Consider the following 27,630-nt stretch of genomic DNA (forward strand, 5'->3'; position numbering starts at 1 on the left):
TTTCATATTCATTATATCTCAGTCATCCAGGTAACAATGTGTCATTCATATCTTGCTTACCTCTTTATTTGCTGAATTTACACCTTTTATTGTGACATGGGATGAATTTTCTAGTTTATAGCATATCACAAGGGAAATGGTGGAAAGTTGATATTAAGACAAACAGAATACTGATCCTTTAAAAATATATGCATGATTCACACACACTGTCGGAAATACTGATCATGCTTGATTGCAACATGTCATTAAACAGTTGCCACCGCACCGTTTGTTCGATTTGTTTTTAATTTTGTTCTTCACGACCTTATAAATGTATTTGTAATGCTGAGAGTGCCTTGTTTCTTCCCACATACTGTTACATTATTACCTTTGGTTAATTTGATTATACGCTTCCTGAGCTCTCTAAATGAACTGTAGCTGTCAAATGTTCAGGTGGTACATTCTGCACCATAATTAAACCTCACCTTGGCATTCACAGTAACAAAATCCCTGCAGTAATTTACAGGTTAAGTGCGCTGTATGTTTGAGAAGGAGGGAGTTTTTTAAGCCAGATCAAAAGCAATGATTTTAAATGCTGAAACCTCATAAATACAGTCCAAGAGTAGTATATCACAAGGACAGTGGTGGAAAAACTTGATTTTTAACTACACTGTGTGCTGTTGGTTAGTTTGGGTAGTTGTTGAAATCATGACGCCTCAGCTTATGTTGCATTCACGTGCTCTACAGATGATCCTATTTTCCAAGTTGGTACGTCATTCTCAGTGGCGTCTGGTGATTTTTTCTCCAGGGGGGCTATATAGTAAAAATCAGGCAAACATCTTAAAGTATCGCACCAGAGTATTTTAACGTATGAAAAAGACCTTTATTTGTACTTGCAGAACTAAATAAACGTGTTTTATAACCTAATGGAACTTGCTTTGTTAAGGTAAGTTAAGGTACTTCAATTTGTGCAAATCCTTTATATAATTATATTTTATTTTACAATTTATACTGAAAGACTAAAGTGAGCAGAAACTACCTCAATAAGTATGAAAGAAATCTGATACCACAAACCTTCAGACAATGGGAGAGAATTATAACACACTAAAACCTATTAGAAAATAACAAGATTTAAGAATATATAAATAAAATTATTTAAAAAAAATTGACATCTTATTGCTTAAAATTGACTTTTTGTACATAAATTCCCTCTGAGAGACATGAATGTTTCAGCAACTCTGTGGTTAAATGTCTCTGACAGGTTTATATAAAGGTGTGTCATCCACTTTTAAAATACGCATAAAACAGCGAATATTTAAAAGTTTGTAAAAGACCAGAACCACACATTCAGCTTCTGTCATCTCCAGTGGGGGAATGTAACTAAGTACATTTACTCAAGTACTTTACCTAAGTCTAATTTCACATTACATCCATATTATATTACTTTATAATTCTACTTAACTTTTTTAGTCCACTACATTTACCTGACAGGTACAGTTACTAGTTACTGACAGGAAACATTTTACTGCACAGTGGTTACTTTTACTTTTCATACTGATAACAGCTGATAATGTTTACATACTTTTACTCAAGTGAGGTTTTGACTACAGGACTTTTACTTGTAGTGAAGTATTGTCACAGTTTGTTTTAGTGTTTTTACTGAACTAAATGATGTGAACAGTTTATCCAGCACAGCTCACCTGTCTGAAGATCACCTGGTCCCAGTGTTAGACTGAGTTCCACTGTCACTATGTTCTCCACAGAGTTGATCATCTTCCTCTGATTGTTGTTGCTTTATGACGTCAGCTGATCAGGTTCTTTAACTCTCAGCTTCTCTTCTAATGTTCTCCTCTCGAAACACCTTGTTTATAGTAACTTCACGGATTTTCTGTCTCTGTTGTAGCAGCTGACGCTAAATTCCTCAAGCTAGCAGCTCATCTCACTCTACTGTAGTAATTATCAGATGTAGATCGAGCCAGTCGCTCTCTGCTGCCACCCACAGGTTGACATGTGTAAACGGGCGCAGGTTCTTTGCGCCCCACCAAGCTCCTATCTATTGTATTGAGAGGATCGAACTGCGCATGTACAATTTATAGCGAAAAAATTGTATCCCAAGTCGGAAACACGTGACCTGTCCGTAACTTCAGACATCGTATAACATTTTTAACAGCACATTTTAGTGCAGATGATACATTTTACTCACTACCTACACATTATTGTCACTGCTCATCTAGAGAAATATACAGTATAAATTTTAAAGTAATTCAGTCTTCTTCACTGAAGTTTTAAGGGGTGGAGAGAGGTGGGGCGGCGCCCTAGCGCCCTCTATTGATCCAAGTATGCTGCAACAGCTTGAAGCTCTATTACAACATGATTTACTCTCAGACTTGGTGCTATACAAGTGCATTCCCTAAAACTGCCTGACCTGACCTGTTTTCCAGTAATACTAATTAACTTTTCTAACTAGTGTAGGTCTCTCTACATGGACAACAACTAACGGTTACAACCTAATACCATATCAAAATTTGCATTTGAGCAAAAAAAAAAACTACTACAAAATACCATATTTCTGTGTATGATGCAACCCAGCAAGTCGTACCAGATTTTTTGGCAACTCTTTGAATTGTCGTTCTGACTTGAGGGGGCATTCACATGAATTTTCCCAGTCAATAACTAATTTTTCAGCATATGCTGACACCACATGAATACTAAAGACTCCATGTAAACCCATGTAACAGGTTGTCATCTCAGTGTGGACATGCAGTTCAACCAAAGAGCAGTTTTCCTTTTCAGGCTATTTAAACCTACTACAAGGAGTTTGTAACTAGTTATGAACCAGTTTCAGTTTAAAACTGCCACTGTGTCAGATTCTCTGTGAAATCAGATCAAACCAGCCTGTGTTTACATTTTAGTATAGTGAGTAGTATAGACCTTTCTAAACAATGAGCAAGCTGCACACGCAGTATCACAATAGAAGTACGGCGGACGACAGCAGCTTGACCATGGACACTGCAAACATGAGCAGTTCTGATCATGTCCTTAGTCCAGGCAAGATGTTTAATAGCTTGCAGCCACAGACCCCACCAGCTGTGATCCTGTTGGAATCTTGTGCAACTTGAGTTAAGTTGATGTACACAACAACCAGACATATTGGTGATTTTGATGCTGGTAATACATCTAATCAAATATTTGCAGCATGATAACTCCTCTGGGTGACTAGAGTAGACCACTACTTCTGTTGCCAAAATGTGCATGCAGCTTTTTAAAGGCTTTATGTTAGTCAGTTAAAAGGGAGAAGGAGATGGTTTCATTGTTCACGTTATATGTTGTGGTCATGGCAATGGAAACACTACTGCTTATGTCCACAGGGGCCTTTGTCGCTTTGATTTGTAGGATTTTTAAAGACCACTGAGAAGGTGAAAAACTCATTCACACATATAAAAGAAAAAAACTGAAGAAAACTAAGAAAATACTTTTGCGACCCCTTAGATTTATCTTGCCACTCATTTGTGGGGTCCCAGCACTCAGATTGGAAACAACTGGTTTCATCATTGCATAGTATTTTCCTGGAAGTTTATGTTTTGCGTGTAGAGAACTGTATGGATAAGTAAAGCACAAACACCTCAGAAGTGTCCTTATGTAAGTGATTGACCACTGCAGAGTATAAATGAGGTCAGGGGGAGCTGTGTTGGTTTCTGTTGGTTCAGTCTCATGTGGTGATAATCGAGTACATGTCACAGTTGACCCACGGGGGTTGGCACAGCCTGCTCGCGCCGGTGGCCGTGGCCTGACTGTATTAGGAGAATCCTCCCTTGTTTCTGGAGCAAGAGGCGGGCCTTTGGAAAGCAGGAATGCGCTGGAAGTTTTCCTGCGAGCTTCCCCTTCACATGTCGAGGAGCCGCGCGTCCGTCCCGCATCTCTCAATATGGACATGTGGCCGCTGACAGTGCTCCTGTTTGTCCAGCTCTGCCTCTGCTCCGGTTATGAAGGTAAGGACTCACAAAGGCCCTCATTCACCTCTCTTGACAGCAGGATTAACCCTGCCGGGACCAGAGAGGTGAAATAATCGAGCAGATTGTCTTCAGACTGGAGGAAAAGTAAGAGATATATCACAGTTCTGCGGCTGGATTTAGATTAAAGGGTGTGCGCTGAAGTTTTTTGTGCGTCGCTCTTTGCGCATGATGCATTTGAGGCTCCTTATCCTCACCGCTGGTTTATGGTGAACCGCGTTGTGTTTACGTGGAGGGGGTGGAAAGCGGGGGGAGTACAGTGTGCATCTGGGGGACGTTTCTCTGCACAGAGCTCAGCCTGTGGCTCTAATGAAATCCCTGCAACTGTAGTCTTAAGTTTGATTTTCTTTCTCTTTTCTTTTAACGCTTTGCTCAGAGCGACTTATTCATTAACTCTTTGAATTAAACCACTGCAAAGGAGTTTCACATCTTGTGGGAGCTGGTCTGTCTGGAAGAATTTACAGTGCTTTTACTGATGAGTTTCTGTCCTGGCGTTGAGCAAACACAGAAGGATTTACACACACACACACACACACACACACACACTGAAGTAGAGCTGCAACGACCAGTCGATTAAATGATGAGTCGATTATCAGAAAATTATTGACAGTTAATGTTTTTTTTTTCACTTGCTCAGTCAGGTAAGTAGGTCAGAAATCTGCTGCTGTAGTCCTGTTTTCTTTATTAGTGGTTAGCAAATGACAAAAACTTAAGCAAGCTGTCATGTTTAATCTGGGATACAATGTTTATGAAATATAAGAAAACAGAGAAAAATGTCCATTCCAGTTTCTGAAAGTCCAAAATGATACATATAAATGTTTTCAGACTGAAATCCAAAGATATTCTGTTTAATATGGTAATAAACAGAGAAAGGCTGAAAATCTTTTCTCACTGTTGAGCCCTGTGTTATCAGGGGTCTTCTAAGTCTGAGACTGTGGTTCTCACCCCATTCAAAACTTGGAAAAAGATACTCCTTCATTCAGTTGTTTAGATTCATAAGTTCATAAGTAATTCATATAGATAAATAATGTAATATTTGTCACTTCTGTTCACTGAGCCTCCCCTGAAACTGTCTGACACTCCCCTTGGGAGGTCTGCCTCCCACCTTTAAAAAAAATCTCATCTCTAATGTGAAAATTAGCTGTTTTTGGTTTGTTTTATATCATTGTAAATTGAGTATTGTTGGGTTTTGGACTCTTTTGTTGGACAAAACAAGCCATTTAATGATGTCACCTAAGACTAAATGTGATGGACATTTTGCAATATTTTGCCAACTTTTATAGAAACAATTAACTGACAAAATATTGGTCAGAATTATAAAGTTATACGTCATGAAGATGTGATATTTGCACCAAACAAACATGAACACGATTTATGGGCTGTGGCATCTCTGTAGCGCTACAGTACTCCATTATAGTGCTGTTCTGACACACATCACTTCTTTATCAATAAATTATGGCTTCAGTGATTTGAATGTTGCACTTGGCTGTACTGCAGTTTCGATAACATTTCGATTAATTGTACAGCCTGAGTGTCAGACTATTATGAAACTAATGGTTAGTTGCAGTCGCACACTGACTTATTGCATTCAACATGAGAAAACATTCAGACTCTCCAGATAGATGGAGCCAGACAGAGCAGGGCCTGTAGCCTGCAGTGAGGAGCTGAAATTACTTCAAAGCTCAAGACTGGATGAATTTTCTGTGTGTGTGTGTGTGTGTGTGTGTGTGTGTGTGTGTGTGTGTGTGTGTGTGTGTGCAGTCACAGTGGCTATGTGCCTGTAGATGGTTTGAGAGTGGCTCACCACTGCTGCTGTATGATCATACAGGCTGAAACATGAATGCAAGCTGCAGAGCAGATTTACACTGACGGACTAAAAACTGCCTGTCGAGCTGACAGAGAGGACTCTGGTCTGTACTTGTGTGTCTCTGTGTGTGTGTGTGTGTGTGTGTGCATATATGAGGAGTTTATTTTACAGGGGTGTGTTTGTGTTTGTTCTGGTGGTCAATTAACCCATTTATCAGTTGAGTGAGCATGCCTCGAAATCATGTGGCAGGGTACCAGAATGAAATCCTTGACATGTGGAGTTTTTTTTTTCTTTCTTTTTTTAAAGAAATTGCTTTTTCACCCTCTGGGCTCTGGAAATCTTAAAACTTGGCTCATGTTCTGCGCCACTTCGTACAGTTAAACCCGGCTACAGGAAGCATTCGTAAAAGCCTGATCACATTTTCCATGATGATTCTCGTGCTGATGTGAGTGTGGGGCAGATACATCCTCCACACACGGGGAGTAACTTGGAGAAATGCCAGCAGGCAACATCACTTGAGAACAAGCGCTCTAATAAGTGTTCAGTTGTATCTCTGCCAGAAAGAGGAGCAACACTTAACAGCAAGATACATCCTAAAGCGTTACAAAGGGAAGCCAGAGAAGCAAATCAGAAACTAACTGTTAATTAATGAAAAGATAAGTAGTAGTTAGTGTTCTCAAGTGCTGCTTCTAACTGGCTAAATGCCGACAGCTACACCATGTTTGGTCAGAGGAGAGGCATCCAAGTCGCTGCACGGAAATTAACAAGAGGCAGAAATGTTAACTTCATGGTGGCGCTGTGGGAAGAATCAGGGCATCGCAGGACCAGGTCATTAGGATACATGGTCTCCAAATTTCATAGCAATCCATCTTACTTCAAAAAAGGCCCATCTAAATGGTGGTCGACATGCCGCAGTTTAGAAAAGCAGCAGGAGTATCGGTGTAGGAAGCTGCACTGCTGTGGACAGGGTCAGCAGCAAAACTTATTTTAGTCACATAGAAAAATCAATCCTCAGTTTAAGTGGACACTGTAGTAAGAATATTTTCACTGTAGCCTTTTTCAACAAGAAACCACCTTTACTTTAGCTAAATATCGCTGTCTCCAAACCAGACTCCACAGACAAAATTTTTAAGTAATTTTACCTCGTAGATTACAGGAGTCGCTGGTCTGCCACTGTCTTAATTTGTGAGTTTGTTTTTGTTGTTGTGTGACTTTGATGAATCTGAAGTAACTTTTTAAAACACCAAAGTCACAACACAGCAACTCTTGTGTTCTGTGTGGTAAAATGACTGATTTTGTCAGTGGAGTCTGGTTGGTCTGAAAAGAGTGATATTTGAGGTATGTGATATTGCTTTCCCGTCGGAAAAAGCTGTCGCAGGGTAAGGTAATATAGTGAAAATATTCAGAACATAGCGTACACTTAAACTGATATTGATTTTTTTTAGGTGGACATTTCTTGTGGCTAAACTGTAAACTAGAGGCTTATCAATTGCCATCCACTGTAGATGCACTGACTATAGATAAGTACCTCATACAACCCCATTTCAAATAATCCGAACTATCCCTTTAAATATTAAGTCGCTTAAATTATGTTACCTATATGACTTTCCTAACTCATGACCTTTTCCTAAACCTAACCAAGTAGTTTATCATGCCCAAACCTAAACAAACTGCCACCATTTCACGATGTTCAGTGTGAGGGCTTGAGAACCAAATCAATGAGCTAAAAGATGCTAAAATGTAGATGTTGAGCTGAGGGGAACTACAGAGTCAGGTGATAACTCACTGTGGGAGAGCCTTTAGAAGACATGTTAATGATTAATCAATAATTCATCCATTTCTCATTTTTACTTTGTTTTGCCCGGCGGAGGCATTTGTTGAATAAGGAAACGGAAACTTACAATGGAACAAAAGAGAAAAAGTGTGTTTTGTATCTTATATAACATAAATGATTACTTGAGAAACCAGTTGTTAATATTTTCCACTATCGGTTGAGGAAAATGCACAATATTTGCAACCCTTCCTTTCACATCACCCATTGTCATTAAATTCATTCTTAGTCCAAAAATACTGGTTCATGCAGGTTCAAGAGACAAATAACTACTATATCAATACCACCGTGTGCAGTAATGAGTTTCTAACTGTGAATCAGCATACTGAACACTTTCTAAGTGAATCATTCCCAATTAACTCTGCTGCTAACAACTATTACTCTTTTTAGTGTCTCTCAGGTAATGTTCTTCAGCCTACGCAACTGACAAGTAGCTGCTGAGCCTTTTAGTTAATGACACAAACCAGAGACTGTTATAAGATACTAATAAGATAAGATACTACGTATTCTGGCACGTAACTGTAATTGCTTGACATTTGTACCTTACTGTGAAGTGTTAATGGAGATTAAAAAAGAACCAGCAGCAGCAGTTGTTCTGCTGATGTGATTAAAGAACCAGCAGCAGACGTGTTGGTACACTGTTTAATTGGGCCGGAAATCATCAGTGCTCTAAAAGGAATTATGTAACTATGTAATCAACGCGTGTTGAATTGAGCGATGAAGGAATGACATCCCATTTTATTTTCTGCTTTCTTCTGCTCTGTTTTCTGTCAGCCTGTAGGTATATTTCAACATTTACCACATATAATGATAACAGTTTGTATTACAGACCTGCAGTGAAAAGCTAATTGGAATATCAGCTCTCATTTTTAAAGTTTATTCACTCCCAGAGGTTTGTGAGGAAGACGAGCTTTCACGCTTCTTGCACGGCTAACATCTTGACATCTCTCTCGCTGTGAACGTCTTTGAAGTAAGAGAGATGAACAGGGGTGTGATGTTGACTGCTGATATCACCTCATTATGTTGACATATTGTTAGGTGTGACTGTGGAGGCGTCAGACAGCCTTTTCTGAAGGGAAATCTTGGTTATCTCGGTGGCTCTGTTTAGAGTTTACCTTGCAGAATATGGGAGTTGCTGGTCTCAGTTACCTGGGATTCACCAAAGTTACACCATAACGTAATCAACAAACAGATCAAGGCAGCAGCAACTCCCGTGTTCTGCAAAGTAAAATTAATGTATTTGTCAAAGGATTCTGGTGGCTTTGGACGGAGCTCATATAAAAGGAGGTTTCCCACTGGAAAAGGCTGTCTGATAGCAAGGTAAAGCAGTGGAATACTCTAAATATAGCTTCACTTAAACTGGTATTGATTTTTTTTTTTTCAGGTGAACCTTTTTTCAGTAGCTAAAATACATTTTGCTGCTGGCCCTGTACACAGCAGTACATTGTTTTGCCTTTGGGCCAGTACTCCTGTCTCCTTCTTCAAACTGTGAGCCAAATATCTCATGTAATCTCACTTTGACAACCCCCAACTATCCAATTTAAGGATGCATCAAGGAAAAGTGGATATAATCATCCATTTTAATGTAACTTGTCTCCTAGAACATACCCCAAAAATATTTTTAATTCTGTTTGGCTTTTGTGCATTACTACTAACATGTGTTCAACACGTGCCTGTTAGTGTCTTTTTGTTTCTCCCTGCAGGCTGTTTAATCACAGCGATGACTTCATTCCCCACAAAAGGCCTGTCCAGGCCCTGCAAAATGTAGGATTCTTGTTTGATCAATCACATTTTCTCGTATTCCTCTGTCCTCCTTAGAGAGGGAAGAAGTCCTAAACAGCAGTAGATGTTTATGAGGGTTCAACATTCATTTGCTGGTCTAATGGTGAGAAACGTACTTGCCCAAGTCAAATTTTACTTGCCATTTTACAAATTGTTGTATTAATTAGCTGTTATTAAATAACAAAGACTAAAGGTAGCTGTCATATTTAATCTAGGGCTGCAACATCTGTAAATGTAAAAAAAAAAGTGAAAAAAGTCCAAAGTGATATCTTTAAATGTCTTGTTTTGTCAGTCCAAACCCCAAAGATATTCAGTTTAATATGATAAACAAAGAAAAGCAGATCTTTTATTTTAGAGGCCAAGGCCAGCACTTTTTGCCTTTTTTCAGGAAAAAAATACTTTGATCATTATTCAATTATCAAAATAATTTAATAGTTTGATTCTCTTTTACCACTTACCTTGTCGGGAAAGTTGGTTGCAAAATATACTAGCCCAACAAAGTATTGTAAAGTAGGCAATTCTTGAGTCCTGTTTATCAAAGAAAAAAAATCAAAGTATGTTTATGAAATCATAAAAAGTTCAGATTTGTTCAGGTGTTTGTCGTTGTACTGTATTCACAGTAGTATTTACAAGTTGAATTGTATTTCTGTTTGAGTATTTGATATCTAATGGAGGCTACAGTGCCACAGTGATGTTCAGTCTTACTGTATTTTAAGATATTTATGTTTCTCTGTCCCAGTTTGAAAGATTAGATTGATTAAACATCAGAGCTGAGAGTTATGTGTTTTTCTCCTGTGCTTGTGTGGTTGGATCATCATTCATCATGGATTTTATATCTGATCTAATTTTGGATTTTTTTCTCCATCTGCATTAAAGTCCTGGATTTGAGTGAACTGAGATTGAAATGACAGGACAGATTACCAGATCCTAAGGATCATACTGGATGAAAAGTCTTATCAATATCCTCTAACTAAAAGACGTGTCTAGATTTAAAAAAAAAAAAATCCTGTAAGGGTTTCTATATCTCTTTATCTGTAGTCATTATGTATTTTGCTTGTTGAGAGTTTATAGTGGATATGAGTCTCTCAGATTATACAGTCTGTTAAAGGGTTATTACAGGCCTGTTTCTTTTTCTTGGCTTATTAAAAAAACTATAAATGGAATATATGACAGTTATGTGGGTGTTTTGTTTGTCTTCCAATAAAAGATATAGGAGGACAGGTGGTACACACATTAAAGGAGAAACTTCTTCTGCAGCTCCCATTTCTCGCAGGTGTAAACTGCTGCTGCTGTTACTGTTTCCTGATGGTGGTATGGTGGTACCGCTCGGCGTATTTAGTATGTCTTTGTTCCATTGTGGTAATCACGCAGCTCGCCGTAAACCGCAGTTTCCTTGAATGGCCACTTGAGACTGGCTCCAGAAGTGAGCCAGTCTCTATTGATTAGCTTCTGTAAAGAAAACTAATTGCAGATTTTAGGTACATGAAACGGCTATGAGTAATAAGTTAGGAAAGAAAGATGAAAAAAAAAGCCACCAGCCATCAGCACGTTAAAATGAAGCACTAATGGCTAGTGCTCAATGCACTGTGCCTATAGCTCCTACTTGCATCCAAATGTGCACACACCTGACTCGTAGTCTGTATAGAGCACATTTTATTTTTACCACAGTAATGGGCTAATAAACATATTGATATGATTTTTATGTGCAGCACATTCTCAGAATACTATAAAGTATTCACGCTTATATTAAAGACATAACTTTGTGGCTTGTGACGTTAAAACGCTGTCTCTTTCGCTTGTAGCTGGAAACCCCGGTGTTAACAGAGACAGGTGACAGGCCCGGTTCTGTTAGGGTGCCAAAGCACGCATACACCCTCAGTTTAATATTGTACAGCTGAAATTTGAATAGCCAGTGCCAAGTGGTAGACCTTGCGTCAGTGGTGTCTGCAGCTGTCTGAATTTGTGTCTGTTTGGAGTACCTTAATTATGTACAGACTGCGTGTCTCCATATACACCTAATGTTTTGGTTCATGTATATGCAGCAGTGCAACATGCAAAGAGGTGGGTGCAGGAGAATATTGATCGGTGGGTGTCGTGATTAATAAATACTCTTTCAGCCAGTCACTTCACTGGTAAAAAAGGAAAGCTTTCCCTCAGGAAATGTCTGGATTCAGAGCGTCAAGACATAAACAAACATCACCACATATCTGCACCCAAAGACAGATGGAATCTGATTTTAAACACGAACAAGAACAACTATATACATTTTGAAAAAGGACGAGATCTCATAGTTTAGTGATTGACGTCACACAGCAGCGTTTGTACTGTGAAGTGTGTCGAGGTTAAAAGAACGCTGAAAAAAGATGAGCCAGACTGACAACTTCACTGCTCATCTTTTTTTATGCATTTACAGTGAACTTTGATTCAGCTTATTAAAACAGGAAGCGGTGCGAAAAAGGTGCACTTATGATCTTAGCTAGGCTTATTTTGATGCTTCACAAATAAGTAACATTAGCTGGCGAGCTACTCAAGCCTGACCTCAAAAATCATCAGTGACCGGTCTGTCGTTCCACCACACATCCCACAAAACAACAATAATAAACACAGTATTGTTATGAAGGGCTATGAATGAATGAAAGGCTCACTGAACATGAATTTTAGACATTCCTTGTGACAACTGTTTGTTTGCTGTGACTGGATGAACAACATTTCACGCTCATTAAATATTCTTAAATCGAGTCCACCATCAAACCACTCAGAGGCAGAGTAGGATGGGTTGTATGTTCACCATCCTAGAAAAAAAAACATGTTGCATCCCTCATCTCCCACCCACCATGTTTCTGAGCTCAACTTCACTGCCTTGTCCACCAGTAGACAGACTGATCTCTGCTGGTGCTTGCTGCACACTGTAATGCATCACGTCAGTACAGCATCTCCATATCAGTTTAATAAAGAAGATCATATTGAAAATCGTAATTTTGGGATTTCTTAACAAACCTGGTATATCGTAATACTTTTATACTACTTTTACGGAGCCCCCTTTTGCCATGGTGTAAATCGTTGCATCTTGCTTGGACTGGCTTCAAGTTGTTACAGAACTGATCATTTTTCTGGCACATGTGACTCTAACTAATGGTCTCTTTGAAGAGGAGACATACACTCAAACACACACACACACACACACGCTTACCTGTAATTAGTTTTCCATACCTTTCTCTGCCTGCCTCCTTCCCCCATTAAGAAGCAGACACTAAAGTTTTCCCATTAGACAGCTAAATCTGACTCACTCAGTATGTGGGTTTGCTCTGAACAATCCATGCTGTGTGATCTGACTGCTAAAACCTCAGAGCTTGTTGTGAGTGTGTGTGTGTGTGTATGTGTGTATTAGATGGCTTGTGGCATTTTGGTCCAGACAGTTTTCATTAAACTGACAGAAAAGCCATGATGAGGAATGAGGGACGGGACGCGAGATGTGCTCATAGTATCAGGTTCAATGACCAACATGTGGCTGATATATGAAGCTGGAAGATGGAGGAACACTCCTTCACTTGTGGATCCTGAACAGAGGACACATTCACAGCGGGGTTCATAACATCCCAGAGCCAAGGTTGAACACCCCTCCCCCCTGCTTTAACCCTTTCCTCACCCATTTCCTCTGTTTTTACTGTGTCCTGACTTGCTCCTGCATCCCTTCATCCTCTTTCCTAAAATAATCCTCCTTGCTCATCACAATTCCCCTCACATTTGTCTTTTTCCAGTGTCACTCAGCTGTGTCCTCCACCAGCTCTGCAGCCACCACTGAGAAATATTCAGTTTTTCTTGGATGCAGCTATTTTATGGTTGAAATATCTTTTGTTCTGTCTGGGTGATCTGTTCCCTGTTAAAGTTGACTTAAAATGGTAAGTATGATCCACAGGAGCTGTTTTGGAACAAAAAGTTTCAAAATAGTTTCATACCTTTCATTTCTACCAAACACAATAGAGAGCCACCACAAAAAAAACTTCCTCTGGATCGAGCAGAATGAATCTTTGGGTTCAACAGATTCATTTCTGCAAACCAGCCGGAAAAAGAGGATCTTTTGAGATGTGTTTCTCATGCATGTGGTCCATCCAAAAGATCCACCCCCCCAAGAGTGTGGTTCAAATGAAAAGTTAAGCAATCTTTTAAAGCCTGTTCTTGGTGCTGTTTTCCAGTAAAAAGTCATCAGGTCAGCCAAGGACAATGCTTTCAAACATTGCCTAACATCTTGGATGCAATTCTTTTCATCATATTAGTTGCTTTTTCTTCTTTTCTTTCCTCCGCAGGGTCAGGACAGTATGCCTACGGAGACGACGAGGACTGGTATTCTCGTAGATATAAAGGTGACTACATGCTGAGTTTGACGTCACCATCACATATGCTGTACATACATACTCTACATGCAGTCCGAAAATGACTCATATTTCAGTTTAAGGACGGCTTGTGTGGTTGCTCTAGTCTTTAAGGGAGATTTCACAGTATTTGAAGTGATTGTGTGAAGTTTATTAATAATTAATAGCTAATAGATGGCAGTTGACACACCCCCAGCAGGAGTGCAAGTGTAGGAAACAGCAATTTACAACTGTGTACATTATATGTTGAAAATTCTTACCACTGTCAGGCAGGCTTTTTTTTTTTTTTTTTAAAGGGAAACGATAATTATATTAGCCAAATATCAATGTCTCTAGACCAACCAGACTCCATTAACAACATAAACAAAAAAAGAACACAGGAGTTGCTGGTTTGATCTGTTGGATAGTTTTTATTGAGCAACCAAACATTAAATAATCTAAAGTCTCCTGTTAAAGTCACAGTAAAATGGCAGTTAGAGCGTCTTTGTCTAATGTGATATATGAGTGATACAGATTTGAAGATCTGGAAAGTTTAGTTCAAATGAAATCCATCATATTTAATTTAATTGCTCAAAAGTGATGTGGCATAGTGTATACAGCAGGATATAGAGCTGTACAGGACTGTTAGCCTACACTCAAAAGGAGAAGGAAGAAATAAATGAATTAGATCAAAACCATTAAGTTTCAAACACACACCTATGATCTGTGATATTTCTGTTAGCTGCTGCGGGTCTGCTAGCTACTACAACCCAATAGCTAAAGGTATATTTGTAGCTAGTTGTCGGAAGTTAATTTCTAAGTAATGGAGTTTTTTTGTCATTAACATTATTTTAATGTTTTAGTGAATGAGAGCAGAGAGGGACTGATCACCTGATCACCAAATCTTATTGAACTGGACTGATTTATGTACGTTCCCAAGTTCAAAATGTGTCAAATATATTGATGTTTTACAGGCAGAGAAAAGAGAGGGATTTAGATCTAACTCAAATTTATTGGAATAACAAAAGATAAATGAAAAATTGGATTAGAATTAGAAAAATGTATTTTTATATTTCACTGTTTGTATAAAGAGGCATAATAGTTCAGCCAGTTTTGTAAACTGACTCAGTTACGTCAAATTAGCTCCCAGCTTTAAATTCGGGGTCAGTTAGTCGTGGAACATTATCGTCCAGGCCAAACCAAACGCTCCCCTTGTGTAAAAGCTCAAATGTAGTATTATTTTCTCTTACTCAGTGGTTGTGGAGATTTTGCCAACACACACACACATAGAGAGAGAGGCAGCAAGGAAGGCTTGCTGTGTAATGAATACTCATTTCTATTCCAACTGGAAATTAGCCTAAACTGGTGTGTATTCACCTCTCCAAGTGCGTGCATATGTGTGTGCATGTTGGCCCACAGTATTTGTCCTGAGCCAGCAGGAAATAAATTGCAGATTTTGATTTCCCTGCATTGGAATAAAAGCCTAGTGGCCCCTTAAACTTGGCATCAAACAAGGAATTTTTACACAAGCTTGTATAGATGAGTCGAGGTATCCACCATGAGAGGAGAAAAAGCTGAACGCTAATGCTATTGTCAGATGTGGCTTAAAGCAATAGTTAGACATGTTTGGAAATGTTTCACATTTCACTTTCTTGATGAGACCTTGATGAGAAAACCACTATCATATCTGTACGATCAAGTGGTCACAGCCAGCAGCTGCTAAGCTTAGCTGAAAGACTTGAAAACAATCAGCCTGGCCTTGTCCAAATAAAGTAAGAAAAAAATACAGCTATCAGCACTGAAGCTCTTTTTGTGTTAAAAACTGGGACAGTTTGGTAGTGAATGTTGAAAACCAGAATATTTTAGTATTTCGCAGATTTTGTACAGTATTTGACAATTTTGTCGGGACTCGGGTCACCCAGCTTGAAACTGAGACACTCTGGGACAAACTGGGATGTCTGGTCACCCTGGCTAATAAATAACCCAACGCATAACCTCCATAAAACTGCAACCTGTCATTTTTACACTGTGCGTTTGATTCTGACTTTGTTACCTTTGGACAGTTTCTAGTCTTTATGCTATGCTAAGTGAAGTGGCTGCTGACGGTAGCTTCATATTTACTGCACAGACACAAAATTAGTATCAGACCATCATCCAACAGGACCAAATTTGACCCACGATAAGGTTCATTTTTAAAAGTAATTTAAAAAAAAAAGAAATGTTGTATCTTAGCAATACAATGCAAACACTCCATCAAAAGAGATTGAGGAATAATTTAATGTCAATCTAAAGCAAATTAAATATCTGTGTGTTACTAACACTAAATACTACAAAGATTATAACAGAATACCTCGAGAGAACAAAAAATACACTCAAAAATGGTCTTTTTTATCACTACATTTTAACTTAAGAATTTAGACCATCTTTATTTATTCCAGTTCTTATGGAGGTCCCCCACACCCAATTTGTGACCTGGGACAAAATAATGTCAAGGTTTATTTGGGGAGAAAAAAATTCTAGAGTTAGGTATGAAACTCTTCAGCTACCAAAACACAACAGGGACGTGAATAGTTTTATGTTGTCCAGTTAAGACATCTTGTTTGCTGGTGAAGTGAGAAATGTGGACAATCTCCAATCCAGAGCATTAGAGACAAAGAAACATACAGGAAGATTAAAAGTCACATGGATTCAATTACATTGTTTAGAGTGGCTGTGATGGATAAAGGATTTAAACAGAGGGTAACCACCACCAAAGGATCAAGAAAGATCCCTCTGTGGAAGTGATCCAAATTTTAATCGGTTCGGACAAAGAAATAAAAATTAGAATTATAAATTTGTCAAAAAAAGTTTGGAGCTTTGTGTTTGGTCGATCATATCTCTGTTGTCACTGTGCTATTAGTCCCCTAAACGAGTCAAAACCATAGAGTCAGTACTAACAGGAGAATACACATTTCCCTTGGGACCCCACCCACATAATCAGCTGTGCTGCTCATCCCACAAATGCATGATTCTTACAAATTGAACATCATTGTGGGGAAATGAACAGGGTTTCCAGTGATACACAATTTCCAAACTTTTTTTGATGCGTTTATCTGCTATATAAAAAATGATGACAAATATGAGAAAAATGTGAATCAACACAACACAAAAATTTCAGATCAGACATCCATCAGTTCACTGATTTTTTTTTTTTTTCATATCCGAGGTCAAGAGTAAATTTTAATACAAACAGTATAAATGTAGAAATCATCAATAAAAACTAAAGTGGAAAACAGTACAGTGCAATATGTGTTTGCTTTCCGGCCCGCGGCCCATCATTACGTTTCAGTTTCGGCCTTCCAAGGGAAAAAATTTTGGCTCCCCCTGTTTTAGAGTAACAATGATACATTTGTGGTCTGGCTAATAAATCTCATGTTTTCGACAGACAAAATCTTGGAGGGATAGGACAATGAACAGCTGGCACTTAAAGTCAGTGGTGTGATAAGTCTCAATAAAGAGCTGCACTCTCAACACAGACCTTTATCTGTTATCTGTTTTCACACACACACACACACACACACACCTACTGAAACTTAAGTGCTGTCTACCACACCATTATCTGTCTTTTCCTCAAGTGAGACTATCCTCTTTCTTTCTCATGAGACACTGTTGGATTATGGGAAGTCGCAGATAAGGTAATGAGAAATCCACTGCATCTGTCTGATCTCAGATGATGGGTGGGTTTTTATATTTTCACACTAAGAAGGAAGTCTTTCTAAGCTTTTATAGTCTTCAGGTAAGTGCTTATTATTGAACACTGACATTAACAACAGTCTCTCCTGCTCCGAGGCTGCACCATAAAAACATATAATTGCCTCGATGCCATGAAGAAAAGGTCAGTGTGGATATCTTTCCTCCGTTTGTAGGGACGCCTTGGTGCGCGCCCATTAAGGTAAAACATGGTGACGTGAGCTGTCGTACGCCCAGAGGAGAGCACTACAGGAACGTGATGGGGACACGCTGTAAAATCCGCTGCAAGCAGGGATACGAAGCCCAGAGCTCAGAGGTGGTGTGCATGGCCAGCAAACACTGGTCCTCTAACTACGCCTGCCGGGGTAAGAAGAACTGACATCCATCTGAATGCACATGCATACATGCACTCATCCATGAATCTGCATACTAGGTTTGCCTCGTGCAGATTCCTGGTGATAGTTTTAACATTTTTGAGCAAGTTCATTCTTGGCTCAAGTTCACCTGCTATTTTTTTTTTTTTCCTCAGCTTTGAACCACATCTCCCTGGGAGGGGATTAGCGTTTTCTGTTACGGATATTCTTCACTCAAATCTTACATTTTTAGTTAATTAAAACTGCCTCTAGCTGATGCTCGGGACTTTTAAAATTGGTTCATGTTTATGCAACAGATTTGTAAACAATTACATGAATCAGTTTCTTGTCCTTGAAGTCTTTTCTTGGTAAGGTGTGAAATTCTCTTTGAAAAAATAAATAAATCACTCCGGGATACTAAAAGGGGAATTGCTGCCCATATTATTACTACTACTGCTGCTGTTAAAGGAATAGTCCAGATTATTTGAAGTGGGGTTGTATGACGTACGTATCCATTGTCAGTGTGTTACCTACAGAGGATGGAGGTTTCAGAGAAGTAGAGAGGAGTCCTGGTGTAGGAACCACAATAATATACTGCTGTGGACAGTGTCAGCAGCAAAACATATTTTGGACACTGAAAAAGGCCCCATCTAAAAAAAATCAATATTAGTTTAAGTGTACGTTGTATTTAGAATATTTTCACTGCTTTCCCTCGCCATCAGATGGCATTTTCTTTCAGGAATCTGCCTTTATATAATCTAAATATGACTTTCTCCAAAGCAACCAAACTTGAAGCAAAAACAGCAATTTTACCTCGTTACTGATCTACTGCTTCCTTGTTCAGTTAGTTTGCTTTTCTGTTTTGTGACTTCTGTGTTTTAAAAGGTTAGTTCGGATTGACTGAAGTCACACATTAACACAAACAAACAAGCAGCAGCTCCCATGTTCTGTGAGGTGAAAATACTGTTTTTACTTTAAGAGTCTAGTGGGTTTGGAAAGTGAGCAATTTTATATAATAATAATATCTAATAGCAGTTTCCTGTTTGATGGCAAGGTAATGTGGTGAAAATATTCTAAATATAACACATTTAAACTGATTTTATTTTTTCTTTTGTTGGCCAAAATACATTTTTCTGCTGACCTTGTTCACAACAGTAGATTTCTTAGCTTGCAAACGCACACCCAGAACAAACCAATTGCCCAAAACATCTCTTAGTCAAATTTCACCCCAGCTGGAACTGTTAACCGTTCGACCTGCACCTGTGATTAACTCCTCAGTTGCCGCAGCACCTGTGCTCCTGCAGCTGTCGATGTGTTTCCTCAGCTAGAATGTTGCTAGCTTACAGCTATAAAAAAACTAATAACATTTTTTTTAAACTTTCTAAAAGCAGTAAAGCCAATGTGGTTCTCACAGTCTCGTATCGCACCAAATTTCTCCCCAATATTGGACTTGGCCTTCAGAAATGTATTGTCCCCATTTGGTTGGATGGGAGGAGGTCACAACTTAAAAAAAATCCTGCAGACTGATTAGGCCTAGCAGATTTAAATGTTATAAATATGACAAACATTTTTATTTCTGATGTCTCATGGTGTGTTATATTATTGTTCTCACCCGCTTCACACCTGCAATTAGTTCATTGTCATCGGTGACCTGCTGCTTCCCCAAACTGAGGGAGTATTGACCCCCATCTACTGTGGGTAATATACTGACTATGGATCAGTACCTCCTACAGCCCCACTTCAAATGATTTGAACTATCCCTTTAAGGTGTGGCTATGCTCTATAATGCTAGTTTGTTGTGCAAAGCAAAAGTTGTTTTCAATGGCCAAAGATCGGGTGAAAAGCTGGCTGTTATAGATTACAACCATTTGTACTAATACTATGACTGCTTCAGTACTACCACTACTGCTGTTGAATCAGTTCAGGTTAAGAGGTTGTCTTTTACAGTTTAGTTTTGATCAAATCCTACAGTTTGAGTAAATGTAATTGAAAACACTCCACCATTTCTGGTGCATTAAAAAAGACCAACAATGAGTGAAAGTTTTGACAAAGGTAAATAAATCAATAGTAATAATAATAAATAAATACATCTCTAATATATGTCATTGAAATGGACCAGTATATTGTATTATTAAATAGATGCATCGGGTACCTAATCTCTCTTTAACTCAGAGCAAGTTTTCCATCAACACTGTGCTCTTTCTCTGACAGAGATCCGCTGTCCCAAGCTGAACATGCCCGCTAATGGTGGCTACAAGTGTTCGGACGGCTCCTACTTCAACTCTCGCTGTGAGTTTTTCTGCTCCCCTGGATTCAGTCTGAAGGGCCAGAAGACGGCGACGTGTCAGCACACCAAGGCGTGGAGCGCCGGAGTCCCCACTTGTGTCGGTAAGACTGTGTGTGTTGTTGTTTTGTGCGCAGTTTCATCTCCCACAGAGGACTGGAGCCTGCAGACTACTTAGCTTAGCATTGTACAAACCTGTGTAAGTGGTAATTTACCTGCTTAAGGCGTGATGTCAGCTGTAGACTCCTGGATGAAAGTCTAAGACATAAAGTACCCCTTATAATACAAGGTTATATGATTGTTGTTTGGAACAAACAGGCCTTTAGACATGTATGTATACACAGACACACACAAAAACATGTTTGTTTTTGACGTCTTTGCGTCCTGAGTCTGAGCCTGAAAATGACTTTATTCTGTTTTTCATGAAAAGCTGAGCAGTGAGGCCTGCACTTAGGGGATCATATAAATGGATGAATAGTCTTGCAGCCTTGGAAACTGTAGACTATCACAGTGTTTGTGTTTGCACAGACTCATTCAGATCTCACTGCACTCAGCCATCGTAATGCTGTTTGTGAAGTGACATTGAGTCTCCTACATCTGTCTGTAAGGACACGTTCAGCCTCATGTGTCCTCAGAGGACTGATTCACTTTGCTTTTTGTTGTCACCTTAAAAATGTTGTGTTCAGAGTCTTGTGTGGAGGGCCCTGCCAAGATGTTGTGGTCACTTTCTTGTTTATATTAAATATTTGTGAAAGGCTCCATCTGTAATGTTGGCTGTTCACTATGTCCCACCCACAAATAGAGACTGTCCAATAATAACAGCTCAGCAAACCATGACAGGGAACAGCAAGTCTGTCTAGGTTTGAACTGAAGTATGTGTGTTGATGAGAACACACACTGATCACATTGCAATCTTTTCAGTACTCAATAGAGTCTACATCTCCTATTTGAGGCCTATGTAGTAATATATACAGTATATTTACATGTAGATGATGTGATGTGATTTTGAGATTTTCTTTCTCTTTCTCTCTGTAGATATGGATCCTCCAAAAATCAAGTGTCCTAATCTGAAGGATAAGTGGGCAGAACCAGGAAAGCTGACAGCCAGGGTGACCTGGGACACACCAGAGGGTGTAGACACTGCTGATGGCATCCTTACAGAGTCAGTCCCATCTCCACCACCACTTTAAAGCTTTTCTCCCATTTTGCTTCGGTGCACTGAGTCTGTTAAATCCTGTGGGTTATCCCACTCTGAACAGGGAGATCACAGTCAAAGATTAAAACAGAGCCTGTCTTTTGCAGCGTTATCCTGAAAGGGAAGCCTTCAAAATCAAACTTCCCAGAGGGGCTCCATAAGATGTCCTACACTGTGTTTGACCGTGCAGGGAACAAAGGATCCTGTCGCTTCACTGTCAGGGTGCGAGGTGAGCTTCTAAAAGCCGACTATGAGACGAAAGCTTTTTTGATAATCTTTGTCAGAAAGATTTTCAGTAATATTGTTTTATTTTTAATGGGTTATTTCCAAGAAGTCTCCAGGAAAGTGGTATGTAAAGTAATATGGTATGAATAATGGGAAAAAAAACACTTCCGCACTTCTAATAACATCAGATTATTTGCTAGTATAACCTACCATGCACAGCAAGTTGACTGCATACAAAAACATGTGATAATTGTCTACAAGCAATGATAGATATGTATATTTCAAAAGTAAATGAACATTTTCTTGGATTTAAATTGAGGGGATTTCTCAAGAAAAGTCCTATAATTCAGTTTTTTTATTTGAAAATTATAGACCAGTAAAATAAACAGTAAGTTTTAGTTTTTTCACCATTAATATTTCCCTTACTATGTCCATCAATTGTGTAAGTCTGGGAGGTTTTTAGTTAATAAGTTAATAAGGTTTATACTGGTTGCAGGTAACAATATCCAGACCCTCCAGGAGTTCACAGGCTTTTTGGGGGATTGTTGCGGTCTAACTTGCCTGATTTCACAGCAGCTTTTCTAAAAAATGACGATGCATGTTGCAATGTTTTTAGCCATTTTTGTCATGACATTGTGGGACCAAGAGAAAATTGTAAAAAGAAGTTGCAGTTTTTTTGTATAATTCATTAAAAAGCAAAAGTTTCCTGCACACTGTCTCCTACACTTGTGAATCCAAGATTTATGGATGTTTTGGTACAATGACCTTCATTAGGTTAATTTTACAAACCACAAGGAGAGACCATATAATTCATTTAAAAAAGGCAACTTGTCCCAGGGAAAACAAAACTGCGCTCTGTTCTGAATTTTTAAGTAAAACAAAAGAAAAGAAAATTCGAAGAAAATCTTCATTAGCTTCTTAATTTTCTTGTTGTTCTTGTTGCTAATTGAAAAGTCAGGAGAGCAACCAATAAATTACAATTAATCCTGTGGAGGACATGGATGTCTGTATTAACTTTCATGGCAAACTATAGATATTTCAGTGCAGCATGGCTAATAAATAACATTCTTCCAACCAAAATCCCTCCATTTCTTAGAATTTGTAGACATGTACAGGCCATTGTCTTTCCTGTAATTTCATCTTTCTGCCTGTCGTGTTTCCTGACATTTTGTTTTCTGATGTGCCTCTCTTTCTGTGTAGTTCGCCGCTGCAACACACTGTTTGCCCCGGACAACGGTTACATGAACTGTGACAGCGATGGAGACAACTACGGGGCCACTTGTAATTTCAAATGTACGGGCGGCTACGAGCTGCAGGGCAGCGCGGCCCGAGTCTGTCAGTATGGTCTCACCTGGTCCGGCACAGACACGAACTGTGCACGTACGTACTGCATGCAGATAAACACACACATTTACACAAACAAACAATCTTTTTTTTCTACTCATTATTCAGCAGTTAGTATCGTATAGCACTCTTTAAATTGAATATCTTAAAATGTAGCTGCAGGAATAAAACAAAAACAAGCAAAAACAACAAAACAACAGATGACAAAAGAAGAAAAAAGGAGGAAGTCATGAGGAAAAAATACTTCAAAAGGTGACTACATAACAGTACGTGGGTTTGTAACAACAGACTGGGATTATGACAAAACTTTAACATTTATTTTTCTGTCTCTGTTTTCTGCTTTATTGTATGGGCCTAAGAATGAATGAATGAACTGGTGCCATTTATTTCAAAGTGTTTTGCTAATTGTCTTGTGAAAGGTGCACGTAGTATTAATGTCTAGAGTATTCAGGGATCACTCCCACCACTGTAGCCTTGAGAGTTGTTGGCAAAGATTATCTCCAAGAAGAAAAACTGTTGTCCAAAACTTCAAACAACTTCGGATGCAACCAAAAAACTTAGTTCACCTCCACACTGTTAATTCCAGCTTTAAAAATTGTCTTTTGATCATTTTCTGTTGGTATTCTTTCAAAGTAGTATTTGCATCAGTGATGCCATGGACACATTTTGGGTGGCTTGTGATAATTGGGGCTGCTTTTTGTACCATTTGAGTGGTTTGATTTGGATGAATACCTCTCTTCTAATCTGGTTATTATCCTTGAGATTTACAAGGTGCCGAGTTCAATTGGCTCGACACACAGTGACTGATATGATATTTAAGTTCATGAAAACTAGGCTGTAACCTTTTTTTCTCCTTTTCAAAATATTATTCAGTCTGCTGTGATAAAAGCCTTGAACTTTGTATATCTGCTCATAGTAGAAAGACCTCACAGTTGAAATGTAAAAGACCAAATTTTACATCAGTAAAAGATCAGATCAGATCAGTGTGCCAGGCACACTTTAATTCAGTTCAGAGTTGTGCATTGATTGCACTTCTCGTGTAGTAGTTTACAAAAGGTAGTGTTCAAAAGACTGAGCAACTCTGTCACACTAGTTCTTACAGTGTCATAGTTAAACTTTTTTTGGTCATTTGTTAGATTTTTTTGTTTTCTCCAGGCCTTTAATAGGGAATCCCCCCTTAGCCCTCTAACTGCACTATTTGGGGCAGCTGAGTCAGACAGAGTGAGGGATAGATGTGAACCCAAGGCTGCTACAACTCGGGAAATCTGACAAGTCCCCAGTGTTTGATATGTGGCTGTAAGAATTAAGAAATGTGTTACATCTGGCAAAAATTAGAATCACTTTGTCGAATTGAAAAAATGGTGAATGGGCATGGCTGAGTTAGACCAAACCAAAGACCTGGTTGACCCAGATTTTTGGGGGTAAGATTTATATCAGCAATACACCTTTTATAAAGCATTTCAGATGTGCATATTAAGGAAAAAACAAGAGACTGTTTGTTTTTTCGGGCATGACCCCCTTCAGAAGACAATCACTAGCAATTTTTAACAATTATTGAGGAATCAGTGTTAAATAAAAAAGGATTCAGGTTTAATTGTAGTGAAGTAAAAGTCAGCATGATGACTCTTTGTTTATTTTCTCCACGTCTCACTCTGTATTTTCACCTGTGGTCATCCACGTCACCCCTGCAATGACTCTACACCAGGCATGTCAAACTGGTCCACAAGGGGGCCGGTGTGGCTGCAGGTTTTCTTTCCAACCAAGTAACAGCACACCAGACTTGACTCATTTAATCAACTGATCTTGGTCTTCAGACAGCTGATTGGTGAAACTGTGTGCTCTTGGTTGGTTGGCACAAAAACCTGCAGCCACACCGGCCCCCTTGTGGACCAGTTTGACATGCCTGCTCTACACCCTCCAACGGGGGCATGCCCCTCAGTTTGGGAACCACTTTTGTAATGTGATTCAAAAATGGCAGTAACAATAGTCAGGAATGTTCATCTCTGCACAAATTAACTCTTCCCAAGATTCATCGTGTAGATCTATTGTGAACTTGGTCACAACGGTTTGCCATTTTCAGGTGGGTTCCCAGAAAAAAAAAACGTAATTGGTTAAATGTGTCATAGGGCCATATCTTACGCTGATCTAAAGCGCAAGTGGAAAGCGTAAGGCACAATGGATTTTATTTATTCAAGGTGTGTCCAAATCCACTTTTGCCATCTTGCGCCAGGGGCACGAGTGATATTTTGCCCTGCCCCGCCCTTTGCACTACCAGCGCAAAGCGGCAAGTTTAGGCCAAACATGCAATAAACCAGGAAACCAATCAGAAAGTCAGCTCTCATCAGCTTTAAGAGGCAGGTGCGCCAGCAGTGCAAGCAGTGGCAGCATGATGACGGATTTACCAGAAGGAAACAAAGAGAAAGGATTTTCAAAGCAAAGAGACAGATCTCCTGGTTCGAGAAGTGAAAGTGCGAGAGCACGCAATATATGGAGACAGCAGGACGTCTCTAACAACAGCTTCATGTGTAAATAGTTTACATTAACACCTGCAAAAACCAATACAATAAATGAACCACAAATGTCATACAGATATGTAACTGGTTATGTTTTACACTGAAGCACCTCAAAATTGTGTTGTATTTTATGATTATTTATTGTCATCATCATCATTATTATGCAGCTCTGCTGGCTGAGGAGCAGGGGAGAGAGATGTAGGAACTACTTTACTATCTACAGTCCTACATGAAACTGCTCACAACAAGGTCTGGGAATTCCCTCAAGTAACCAGATCATGATTTTTGGAAAGAGACAGTGGTTTTGAAATTTTCAGCTGTATTTCAGGACTTGTGTCATTTAGTCTCATTATATTGGAGAGAAGGCAGACATCTCTATGGCCAATATGAACTTCTTCAAAAACACTGGCCCTTTTCAAAAACAGGTACGCAGGATATCATCTAGGATTAGTAATCAGACACAGGACATGAAATATAGAGACATATTTACAAAATTAAAAAAACTAGGCTAGTTTTATGCTGATTGGACTACCCTGTCAGTCAATTCTGGTAGCAGTTTCTATGTTTCATTCTCTGTATGATCTCTGAGCTCAGACTCCCATTCATTTTAAATTTGCATAGTGCTGTCTTGTGCTGTAGTGGGAACAACCAGTGTCATGTAAAGTTTGCCTGCCTGTGCTAAACTGGGTCCATGTGAGAAGCTTATTGGAGGAGAAAATGGCCCCCTCTAGTATACATCGATTAGACTAATCAATACTGGACACCCCTTCTATTGAATTTCTGAATCAGTGCAACATGAAAAAGTAGAGGGTGGGAGAGACTGTGTTGCAGCTCTATGCAACAGACCATCAGCAATTTAAACTCAATGCTGCATGTTCAGTTCACTGTTGACTACACTTCAGTGGTTCAGAGTTTCTTATTCCATCTGCTCAACAGTTTAAAAGAATCAGATTACACAGCGCCTCACTGTTATATGGTGTTATATTAAAGCTTGTACTCTTGTTCTGTGTGTCATATCTCGTCATGTCACTTAACTGTACTTTCCGTATCATCACAGCCATGAACATTAACGTGGGAGTGCGTTCAGCTGCTGCACTGCTGGACCAGTTCTATGAGAAACGACGGCTCCTCATTATCTCGGCCCCAACGGCTGCCAATCACAATTACCGCTTCCAGATGACGAACCTACAGGTGAGGCACGACTCGCGGGGAGAACATGAGAACATGTGAGACAAAGAGAAGTGAAGTCAATACTCCACTGTGTCTCCACTAACAGCAGTGCGTTTGGTTTTCTTTCTCGCTCAGCTGCATAAGTGGGACAATGCAGTGAGACAAATAGAAAGGGTAGTGGGGGGGGGGTGTCCAGATGAACAAAAAATGTCAAAGCGATGAATAAACAATACTGACACTGGCGTTGATAAGGCTATTCTGGAGCTGGATGTTTTCCCGGCTCGTCAGAGAACATTAAGTCAGAGCTGTCTTCAAACGCCAGACCTTTCAAAGTGACGAGGTTGTCAGCTGTAAGACGAGATCATTAAAAGACAGGGTGAGGTTGTCGCCAACCTGAGTCACCACTCCTGGAATCTGACAGGTGGTTATCAAGAGTTGTTTGTTCTAATCACAGCTGAACTGATATGATGATTAAAAATGTATTCTGTTCTATTTTCTGACCCCTAAACTGACTTGTAACTGTGTGAAGTTTATAAAGTAGGGATGTAGCTATGTATTAAACATTGCCATATATCAGACCGGCACATACAGGTACTTCGCCAAAATGTCAGGCTGCATTCCCTTTTGGGGGATAGAAAACCAGAAATCCCATACACAACAATTCAGTTTTACTTTACAGTTTTGACAAGTTTGTTTGAATTCATGTGGTGTTAAAAAAAAAACTTTGTTTTTTACACCTGTCTAATAATTATTCTGTGACTTTACCTGAACTGGACTGCTACTGACTGCTGCATTGTTTTTGTTTTGCACATGTACATATGTAGTTCACAGACAATTAATGCAAAATCTTTGCACATGCTTAGGTCATGGCCGGCTACTTATTTATTTTATTAAAATAATATGTAACAGTTGTGTGTCCAAAAATGAGTTCTGCAGTCCAAATAGTGAACTGGAGCCATAGATGGTGTTTTAAATATGTTTAATCTCTATTTAATATACAGTCAGGCAGGCAACAGGAACACTGCAGGACTACAACTGTCAGTTGTCTGTCAATGTAAA

General features: G+C 39.2%; 1 protein-coding gene across 1 annotated transcript in view; it reads left to right on the forward strand.

Annotated features, from left to right (window-relative positions):
• Positions 1-3,813: 3,813 nt before the first annotated feature.
• Positions 3,814-27,630, forward strand: part of srpx (sushi-repeat containing protein X-linked) — a 29,143-nt gene continuing 5,326 nt past the window's right edge. The window contains exons 1-8 of the mRNA XM_084724614.1: positions 3,814-3,968; positions 13,714-13,770; positions 17,664-17,852; positions 20,052-20,228; positions 21,160-21,286; positions 21,427-21,548; positions 22,745-22,924; positions 26,459-26,592. Of these exons, the coding sequence (XP_084580740.1) occupies positions 3,905-3,968; positions 13,714-13,770; positions 17,664-17,852; positions 20,052-20,228; positions 21,160-21,286; positions 21,427-21,548; positions 22,745-22,924; positions 26,459-26,592 (1,050 nt within the window). The 5' untranslated portion in view covers positions 3,814-3,904. The remainder of the gene's footprint in view (positions 3,969-13,713; positions 13,771-17,663; positions 17,853-20,051; positions 20,229-21,159; positions 21,287-21,426; positions 21,549-22,744; positions 22,925-26,458; positions 26,593-27,630) is intronic.

This window comes from Lutjanus erythropterus, chromosome 8, assembly GCF_056507025.1.
Source record: "Lutjanus erythropterus isolate fLutEry1 chromosome 8, fLutEry1.hap2, whole genome shotgun sequence".
In the NCBI taxonomy this organism is placed as follows: domain Eukaryota; kingdom Metazoa; phylum Chordata; class Actinopteri; order Lutjaniformes; family Lutjanidae; genus Lutjanus; species Lutjanus erythropterus.